Source organism: Puma concolor, chromosome A2, assembly GCF_028749965.1.
Source record: "Puma concolor isolate L17-30 chromosome A2, mPumCon1.1.hap2, whole genome shotgun sequence".
Taxonomy (NCBI): domain Eukaryota; kingdom Metazoa; phylum Chordata; class Mammalia; order Carnivora; family Felidae; genus Puma; species Puma concolor.
Genome location: NC_141668.1, coordinates 158841682 through 158851628, shown reverse-complemented (window position 1 = coordinate 158851628; position 9947 = coordinate 158841682). Strand labels below are relative to the sequence as shown.

The window sequence follows — 9947 nt, the reverse complement described above, 5'->3', positions numbered from 1 at the left end:
CCAGGCTTGTGATGCTGGGGATCTGGCGTCTTAGCTGGGGTGGGTAGGCAAGGTGCATAGGGGCAGGAGGGGCAGGCTTAGCTTGCTTCTCCTTAGGTGATCCTCTTCAGGAGGGGCCCTGTGGCAGCAGGAGGGAGTCAGATCCGCTGCCGGAGGTTTGGCTCCGCAGAAGCGCAGAGTTGGGTGTTTGCGCGCGGAGCGAGCAAGTTCCCTGGCAGGAACTGGTTCTCTTTGGGATTTTGGCTGGGGGATGGGCGGGGGAGATGGCGCTGGCGAGCGCCTTTGTTCCCCACCAAACTGAGCTCTGTCGTCCGGGGGCTCAGCAGATCTCCTTCCCTTTGTCCTCCAGCCTTCCCGCTTTCTGAGCAGAGCTGTTAACTTATGACCTCCCAGACGCTAAGTCGTGCTTGCTGTCGGAACACAGTCCGTCAGGCCCCTCCGCTTTTTGCAAGCCAGACTCGGGGGCTCTGCTTGGCTGGCGAGCCGCCCCTCCGCCCCGGCTCCCTCCCGCCAGTCCGTGGAGCGCGCACCGCCTCGCCGCCCTTCCTACCCTCTTCCGTGGGCCTCTCGTCTGCGCTTGGCTCCGGCGACTCCGTTCTGCTAATCCTCTGGTGGTTTTCTGGGTTATTTAGGCAGGTGTAGGTGGAATCTAAGTGATCAGCAGGACGCGCGGTGAGCCCAGCGTCCTCCTACGCCGCCATCTTCCCTCTCTCCTCCATAAAATTTTTTAAGTGTTTATTTTTGAGACAGAGAGAGACAGAGCATGAGCAGAGGAGGGGTAGAGAGAGAGAGAGAGAGGGAGACACAGAATCCGAGGCAGGCTCCAGACTCTGAGCTGTCAGCATGGAGCCTGATGTGGGGCTCCAACTCACGAGCTGTGAGATCATGACCTGAGCCGAAGTCGAATACCCCACCGAGGCGTTGAGCCACCCGGGCGCCCCTAATGCAGTAATATCATGCCCTGTGTGTTCTAAACAATGCCCAAGGCAACTGACAAAAAAGTCTGGGGCCATCCATCAGAGTTCTCAACCGGTAAGGGACAGGCAAGTTGATTACATTGGCCCTTTCCCTCTGAGGGAGGGTCTTAACTATGGCTTGGGTTGTGTGGTCATTGTGTCTGCTCTGACCCAAGCTTTCCCTTGTCACCACGCAAACCAGGCTGCCACCATTAGGGGATTAGAGAACACTGAGTATGATGTGTGGATACCCTCACCAAACAGACAAGTGGCTGGGGTCACATTTTAAGAGTCATGATGTGTGAGACTGAGCAAAAGAACATTACAGCGGATGGAGGTTCCGCCTCCTGTGTAACCCACAAGCAGCAGGATTGGTAAAAGGAAGAATGAAATATTAAAGCAGCAGATGAAATTACCAACAGGTCAAACCACCTTGGCCGGGTGGCCAAAGTACCGTCCCAGGCTTAATGGATTGGAATGAACAACCAATTGCCCCATATGCCAGACTGGGGACCCCTGTCAAAGCACCCAATATCGTAAAAGTGTGGGAGTCTCAGGGGAGAGCTATCGCCCTGACTCTCCCTGTACATCAACGTGCTGGGCTGAGGAGGACACCGAGTCCCATCACGCCCGGGGAGAGGCATTTATCTACGAGATGTGTGATGGGACATCCAGCCAGGGTGGGAGAGTTATTTCACACCCTGGGTCGGGGGGAGCTGCCCAGTCCCCACTGGGAAAGGGGAGAAGACGGGACCCTGGTCTAGCACATCCTGCCCCCCGTCCATCTCCCCACGCCTGACAGTGCTGCCTCCCCCGGCCAACCTGCATGGTGTGCACAACCTGATCAAGTTCCTGAAGCCACAGTCACATATTTTTAAAAATGTTTTGTTTTTTTTTATTTTGAGAGAGAGGGAGAGAGAGCAAGCTGGGGAGGGGCAGAGAGAGAGAGAGAGAGAGGGAGAGAGGGAGAATCCCAAGCAGGCTCCGCACTGTCAGCCCGATGCGGGGGCTCGATCCCACAAACCCATGAGATCAGGACCGCAGCCGAAATCGAGTTGGGACGCTTAACGGCGCCCAGGCGCCCCCTAGCGGCAGTCACATTAAGGAGAAGGGTTCCCCATACAAGTTTCTACGAAGTATCTGTCTTTTTAACCTTAGACTTCTACTGCTCACGGGATAGGCACCTGATGGAAATACCTTTCTACAGAGGGCCCACTTGCGTGCCTGGCAAAGGAATACAGTCCAAACGGTTGGGGATGCAGGCGGCTGCCCTTTAGCTTGTCAGGATTGTCGTGGTGTACCCAGCCCGTGATGTGCCCCCCCACCCCCCACCACTGCTCCAGGGAGGGGATTGGAAGGCATTAGAGCGGTACATTAAGGGAGCACAAACGAGGACAGGTGCTCATAATTCAGCGGATATTACCAGCACCGATCCAGAAACCCGACCGGTTACTGACACTATCAATAACACCAGGCACGGGCGTTCTTCTTCTGTCAAGTCAGTCAGACAGGCAGCCCATCAAACTGCCGAGCGGAAGGGTCCCCAAAACACCACTCTCAGAGCCATTAGGTGGTTTCGCTCAGATGTGGGATGGCCCCGTGCGGCTTCAATGTGGCTTACCCTGGGTTAGAGACAGTGGAGCACTCGTGGGCTCGGGAACAGAAAAACACCACTCTGAACAGAATCAAACCAAGTGTAGCAGGGACCTGGGATGGAGTCGTTCTGTCACTCTGAAGGATCGCGGCTGGTTTGGCACTGTTATGCCACCCAGGTATCGACCGGGTAATTCCAGATGGGACCCAGGGGGTGTGCGGCACAGATCTTTGGCTCGGCTTCCTCCTGGGTGGTGGGGCCGCTGCCCCCTGGGTTTTCCCCAAACTCTGACCCACAGTAACCAAAGTTATCAATCTCTCTCTCCGTAAGGCCAGAAGGGCACGTTGTTTTCCACTGGTATGACCCCTCGGCTGCCATATTTGTTCCCTCCACTGGCCTGAAGGAAGTTCTAGCAGGCATAGGAGCCCTTACTAAGTTTACCCGACAAAGCCTGTCCTATTGAACACTGAAATGTCTCTAACGAGAAAATCTGTCCTCCAGATTAGAATGGCCTTGGGTATTATGACTGCCTTGCAAAGAGGCACCTGTGCCATTATCCGAGCAGAATGTTGTGTGTTCGTACCTGATGAGTCTATCAATGTATCATCTTTGTTAAAGCAGATGAAGACACACAGGTGAATCCCCTGAATGATCCCACCCCCATCCTAAGGGACTTAATAAATCTGTGGTTTGGGGAAGTGTAGGACTGTAAGGGCTGGTCAGGAGGGGTGGAGGGTTAGAGGAGGTCACCAAGAGGATGTGATTGCCAGTTGACCCTTGAGGTGGAACCAGGCAATCAGAGGCTCCTAACCCCCTCCCCTGTCCTTGGAATGTATGTTCTGCTCACCATTCCCACAGTGAGAGCTATTTTCAAGGATCTGCCTTGAGAGAGTAAGGTGTTGTTGAGCCTTTCCGGACACTGTATGTGACTGAACCCAGTTAAGGCCTCTATATGAACTTTTAAGATTCTGGGGTGGGGGGGGCGGTAAGGAGATCTACTTGTCTTGCAGCCACTGAAGACTAGCCTCCTGTGTAAATCCCCTCCTTATTAAGGGACTACCATCTCCCGGGGCGCCTGGGTGGCTCAGTTAGTTGTGGCTGACTTTGTCTCGGGTCATGACCTCACAGCTCATGGGTCCGAGCCCCGCACCAGGCTCTGTGCTGACAGTGTGGAGCCTGCTTGGGACTCCATCCCTCCCTCCCTCCCTCCCTCTTCTGCATGTTCATGGGCAGGAATTCTCTCTCTCTGCCTCTCAAAAAACAAAAACAACTTAAAACAAAACAACAACAACAACAACAAAAACCCTGCCCTCTACCAATCTAGAGTAGTTGACTTCTTTCTCCTTGCCCTCTGAGTGTGGGGTCCAGTTTCAAATTTCACCCAGGGAACTCTCCAGCTTTTGAACCCACATTCCTCCTAAGTACTAGGAAACTGGGGTATTTCTAGGGGAGCCCATGGTTAGTTCACTCCTGTATCTCATTATTGGGTCATCTTTTCCAAGATGTTTGTTTCTTATGGGCATCGACATTCAAATGTTGTATACTTTTCATACGTCACTAAATACTCCTCCCCCCCCTTCAATCATTTATGCATACAAAAACCAGACAGTGGGCCAACCCGTGATATTGCAGAAAACTGAAAAATATGTTTGAGTAGATAATTCCTTGTTCCCTAATTTTTCGTATTTTCCCCCCAGAAGGGTGTAAAAGCATGTTACCGTATTAAATACTTTATATCTCATTAAAAAAACCTAATTGTGTCTGGGAATGATGGAGTAGGCAGTTAGTTAGACCTGAGCTGGGGGCAAGGGCTGTGAAACATAGGTCACACATTAGAAGCCTGGGGGCACAACAGTTTGACTTTGTGGCTTTCAACATCTTGGCCTTGTGGCTTCCACCAAGGTTGGCCAACCAAGAACCACAGGTGCAGAACCTGCGGTTTCCTCTCCAACTTCTACCGCAGGGTGATTGCCTATGTTCATTCTAATATATTTACATTGCGGTTTCGACCCCCCACCCGCTACCCTTCTGGGGGGAAGGTGGCCATGACACTTCCGGCAAGAAACTTGTAGGGCCCCAAACTTCCCCTCCCAATAAATAGGAGGAGTCCCTTAGATGATTGGAAACCACCCTAGCTAGGACCCACAAACAGAAAAAGAAAAGACACCCCTAGCCTCTTGGCAGTTGCCATCTCTGGGCCTGCCCGCTCTCCTACCTTGAAAGTGTACGGTTCTTAAAAAGCTTCTTTGTGCTTGCTGCCTTCCTTCTTAGCTGTCTTTATTCAAGCGCGGATCCTCAGGTTATTCTTTCGTGGGGAATCCAAGAACCGAGACCTCCATTCACACAATGCAGAATCTCCCACCGGTAACATGAAGACCTCCTCAAGTTACACACGATTTCATGGTTCACGGTGGTCCGTACTTTTTGTTATTTAAACTAATAGCTGCATAACCCATGGACGTTTCCTTTGGGATGACTTCCTAGAACTACAATTACAGTTTTTCAAATCTCTTCCCTAAATGTCCAAACGTGTCCCTGGAGAAGCCGATACCGCAAGGAATTCTGGGGAACGTAGTTCTGGTTTGGGGCAGGCAAGACCTCGGCGCTGAGTAGAAACACTTCTGGAGGAAGTCGCTGGGCGTGAGAAAGAGACGAGACGATTTTCCGCAAACGTCGCTCATGTGCGCCTGCGCGGTGCACGGGGGCGTGACTTCATGTTCCCACGCGATTGGTCAGCCGTCTTCCAGGCACGCGCAGACAGCCCCCTCCCCCGCCCCGCCTTTCGCACGGTCCTCTGGGAGTTGTAGTTCAGACTCCTGCCCCAACACGGCCGCGGGTCGTCGGCTCGGACATCTAAGGCCGTCCTGGCCTTCGGCTCTGGGCTCGGAGGATGGATCCAGGACCCGGGCCCGACACGGCGCCGCTGGCTGGCCTGGTCTGGTCGTCGGCTTCGGCGCCTCCGCCACGGGGATTCAGTGCGGTGAGCGACGTCGGGGGCCGGGGATCAAGTGGGGGCACGGGATCAAGTGGGGCACAGGCGGCCGCGTCGGGGTAGGATCCTGGCTCTGACTCCCGTCCACATCGTAGATCTCCTGCACCGTGGAGGGGACGCCCGCCAACTTCGGCAAGAGCTTCGCGCAGAAGTCTGGCTACTTTCTGTGCTTCAATTCCTTGGGCAGCCTAGAGGTAAGGGGCGCCCACCTTCGGAATCCCCGGGGTCAGCCCACTCCCCCGTCCATTTGCGGGGCCCTCCGCCAGGGGCGCTGTTCCTGCTGCAGCATGACTGTCGCTGTGTCCTCCCCTTCCTCCCTCTCAGAATCCGCAGGAGAATGTGGTGACCGATATCCAGGTCCTGGTGGACAAGAGCCCCCTCCCACCGGGCTTTTCCCCGGTCTGCGACCCCCTGGACTCCAGTGAGGCCCGCGTCCGAGACTGGGGGCGGGGTGGGGGGCCGCGTTCGGGTCCCTGTGGGCAGGACCAGGGAGGGGCGGAGGGACGACAGGCACTTGTTTTCCGAGCCTCGACTGCCCACTCGATGCACTGGGTAATGACAGAACCGGCTGAGGCGTCGAGCTCTGCTCCAGGGCGGGGCCACATGCCCTGCCCTGCGTAAAAATGTGCCGTTGGCACAGCCTTTGTCCCAGAGTAAGAGTCATGACTTGTTTTATTACTGTTCCTGCTATATCTTCTTAACTGGTAGCCAAGTAGAACCCTCACCATTTCCACGCCTTTTCATTCCCAGGCTTTTGCACACAGTTTCCTCTGCCTGGAGCACCTGTCTTCGACTCTTGGGGCTAGTTAATGCTCGATTCTCCCTCAGGTCTCTGTTTAGTCCCCGCCCCTTCTGACTCCTATAGCTCTGGTGCTGCCCTTCCAGCCCTGACCACCCTGCTTTCCAGCCACCTGGCTCTCCCTGCCTCTCACTGTGTCTTGTCATGTGTATTTGGTTTTTTTTATTTTTTATTTTTATCTTTTATTTTTGAGAGAGACAGACAGAAAACTAGCAGGGGAGGGGCAGAGAGAAAGGAAGACACAGAATCTGAAGCCGGCTCCAGGCTCCAAGCTGTCAGCACGGAGCCCCACACGGGGCTCGAACTCACAAACCGTGAGATCATGACCTGAGCCGAAGTCGGACGCTTAACTGACTGAGCCACCCAAGCACCCCTTGTCATGTGTATTTGACTCTCAGGGTATATCTATTGATATTAGAGTCGGCAAGCATTTTACATACAGGTCCAGATAGTATTTTAGGCTTTGCAGGCCAGATAGTGTCTGTTGCCTTTTCCCTCCATAATCCTTTAAAAATGTGAAAACCGTTCTTAGCTGTGCAAAAGCAGATCTTGGCGTCTTTTGGCTCACGGGCCAGAGTTTGCTGACCCCTGGATTAGAGGACTAAGGAAAAGTGAGGTTGGCAGGGCCAGGATGGGCACTCAGTTCCATCCGATCCCACAGCTACCCACCCTTGCCATGGGTGTGCACGGTCACCCCATGAATGCTTCTCCATGTCACTAAAGATAGGCCTGCGCCAATGGCCCCGAAAGGCTGCATGGAGTCCCCTCCTATGGCTATACCATTCATGACTCAACCACTGACCTAAAGCTATCCAGGTAGCTGCCTTAAATAGCACCCTGGCAAGCGTCATCCTGGAGCCATCTGTGGGTCTGTTCTCTGGTTCTTTCCTCTTCTCACTCCCTTGCCCCCCACCCCCACTCCCAGAGGCCTCTGTGTCCAAGAAGAAACGCATGTGTATGAAGCTGGTGCCCCTGGGGGCTGCAGACACAGCTGTGTTTGATGTCCGGCTGAGTGGGAAGACCAAGACGGTGCCTGGATACCTTCGAGTAGGGTAGGGCCCCCCCCTTACCCTCCCCCCACCTCTGGCCTCCTCCCTTGCCCTCCAAGTCCCATATCTGCCCTGCTGACCCTCAGGGAGTCTCCTGAGGCCTCCTGTGCTGCCTTTTTAAAAAAAAAATTTTTAACTTTGTTTCGAGAGAGAGAGAGAGAGAGAGTGCATGAGGGGGTGAGGGAGGGGCAGAGAGCGAAGGAGAGAATCCCAAGCAGTCCCCGCAAACCGACCTGGGGCTCCGACCCCACACGAACTGTTGAGATCATGACCTGAGCTGAAACCAGCAGCTGGATGCTTAACCGACTGAGCCACCCAGGCCTTCTCCTGTGCCTTCTAACGCTTACCTGTGCCTCAATTTCCACGTGTTAAAGTCTCCTTACTTACTTATTTTATCTGGAGAGGGAGGAGGGGCAGAGAGAGGAGAAAGGAGAATCCCAAGCAGGCTCTGTGCTGTCGGCTCAAAGCCCCACGTGGGGCTCGATCTCACGCACCATGAGATCAGGACCTGAGCCGAACTCAAGAGTCCGATGCTTAACCGGCTGAGCCACCCAGGCACCCCCTCAATTTCCGCACCGTAAAACAGGAGTAATTGTATCAATCTTGTAGGGTTCTTGTGAAGAGTGAGTTGATGGGTCTGAAACGCACACTGTGGTGATCTGACCCAGCAATATTAACTAGGATGTTGCTCAGGGTGCGGGCTGCGATGCTGAAAGGAAAATCCCCCAAAGGGCTGGGGTCACCCCATCGGGCTAGGACCCCTCCCTACTTCTCTCTCCTTCTAGGGACATGGGAGGCTTTGCCATTTGGTGCAAGAAGGCCAAGGCCCCCAGGCCGGTGCCCAAGCCCCGAGCTCTCAGCCGGGACATGCGGGGCCTCTCCCTGGACCCACCTGCCCAGCCCAGGTGAGTCCTCAGGCTTGGGAAGGGGGCGGCCATGGGGGGAGTTGGGCTTGACCTGTGCTGTCCTGCCTCCACCAGCAAGGGCGGCTTTCCAGAGCGGACCCTGTCCCGGGTTGGCTCTCGGGCATCTACTCTGCGGAGGAGCGACTCCATCTATGAGGCCTCCAACCTCTATGGCATCTCAGGTGAGCACAGAGCAAAAAACTGAGGCACGGGAGTAGGGGGTGGGGGGGGTGAGGGCAAGGCTTACCCAAGGTTGAATAGCCAGGAAGGGGTGGAACCAGGGTTGGAACCAGGCCTGGGCCTCCCCCATTTTGTAGAGATTGGGGGGTGGGGATGGTGTGAGGCTCTCTGCTTAGGGTGGCGGCAGGCAGGCCTCAAGTCTCCTGTGCCTCAGCCTCTGTCCTCACTCGCTCTCCTCAGCCATGGATGGTGTTCCCTTCACACTGCACCCGCGATTTGAGGGCAAGAGCTGTGGCCCCCTGGTGAGTCTACGCTGGGCGCTGGGGGCGCCTGGGGCTGCCCCTGTCAGTGGCAGGGAGGGTCATCCGTGCCTCCAGTGCCCCAGCACAGAGGTCCCTGTTCCTGGGTTGGAGGAAGCTGGAGGGTCTCAGGCTCGGAATGGGGCATCAAGAGGGACAACTGGATACTGGTGGCCCCAGGCAGTGGCAGGAAGGGTGAGGGGATGTTCAGGCCAATACTGAGGGAGACCCTCCTTGAGGTTCAAGGAATGGGGGTTCCAGGTTGGGGTCCCCGCCCGGGACTGATCTGCCTCTGCCCGCCAGGCCTTCTCTGCCTTTGCCGATCTGACCATCAAGTCACTGGCGGATATTGAGGAGGAGGTGGGTGCAGGGCCCAGGGTGGCATGCTGGGGTGGGGGGGGGGTTCTCCCCTCCCTTCCCGTCGCCCCAGGCTCCCCCATCCACATCCCGTCTGCCAAAGGCTGGAGATCGCCGAGTCCCTAGTGGTTTCCACCCCCTCACTCACTCTGTGCTCTCCTCGCTCCGCCTCCGCAGTATAACTACGGCTTTGTGGTGGAGAAGACTGCGGCTGCGCGCCTGCCCCCCAGCGTCTCGTAGCCCTTCGTCAGCCCCAGGGAAGAGCCCCCCCTGCCGGACACCCGGGACTGGCAGCCACCCCACCCCACAGCATCTTGGGAATCTTGGTGGTGCAGGGCATTTTAGACCCTCAGCCACACAGTGGAGCGACAGCCCTGGAGAAGGGGGCAGGACCGGTCCGCTCGGTGATGGGGTCTCTCGCCCCCTGGGCCCTGCAGGGCAGGGGTGGGGGCTGGACGGAAACCAGTGCCTTCAAGTCATTTGTGTCAAAACTCTCTGGTGCCTGGAGTCCACGCGGGCGCCCTCCTGGCAATAAACACCGCCCTGCGCTCGCCGTCTGGAGTCCTGATCCCGGCCGCCGGTCCTCTGTGGTTCAAGGTGTTCACCACGCACGCGCGGCACGAGCCAGGGGGCGGAGGTGCCCCCAGTGCAGGACATCTAAGGCGGCGCTGCCACCACTCGCCTTCTACAGAGGGGGCATCAGGCTCCGCGAGTGCCTGAGCTGGGGACGTAGGTCACAGAGAAGACCTGGTCCGCCCCTCCAGCATTGTGCAAAACGCGAATAATCGTTTCAGTCACATTTATATTGCGGGGACC

The 9947-nt window shown here is 56.0% G+C and overlaps 1 protein-coding gene across 2 annotated transcripts; it reads left to right on the top strand.

The window, feature by feature from the left end:
* Positions 1-5214: 5214 nt before the first annotated feature.
* Positions 5215-9684, top strand: MVB12A (multivesicular body subunit 12A). Of its 2 annotated transcripts, XM_025916265.2 has the most exons (9): positions 5345-5530; positions 5638-5736; positions 5867-5963; positions 7267-7393; positions 8176-8295; positions 8371-8477; positions 8716-8777; positions 9078-9134; positions 9309-9684. In XM_025916265.2, exons 1-9 carry the CDS (start codon positions 5441-5443, stop codon positions 9369-9371), a joined length of 822 nt encoding a protein of 273 aa, XP_025772050.2. In that variant the 5' UTR covers positions 5345-5440; the 3' UTR covers positions 9372-9684. The 2 variants fall into 2 exon arrangements, with proteins under 2 accessions (XP_086554807.1, XP_025772050.2); XM_086698681.1 differs by lacking the exon at positions 5867-5963 and having other exon boundaries at positions 5215-5530.
* The last annotated feature ends 263 nt before the right edge of the window (positions 9685-9947 follow it).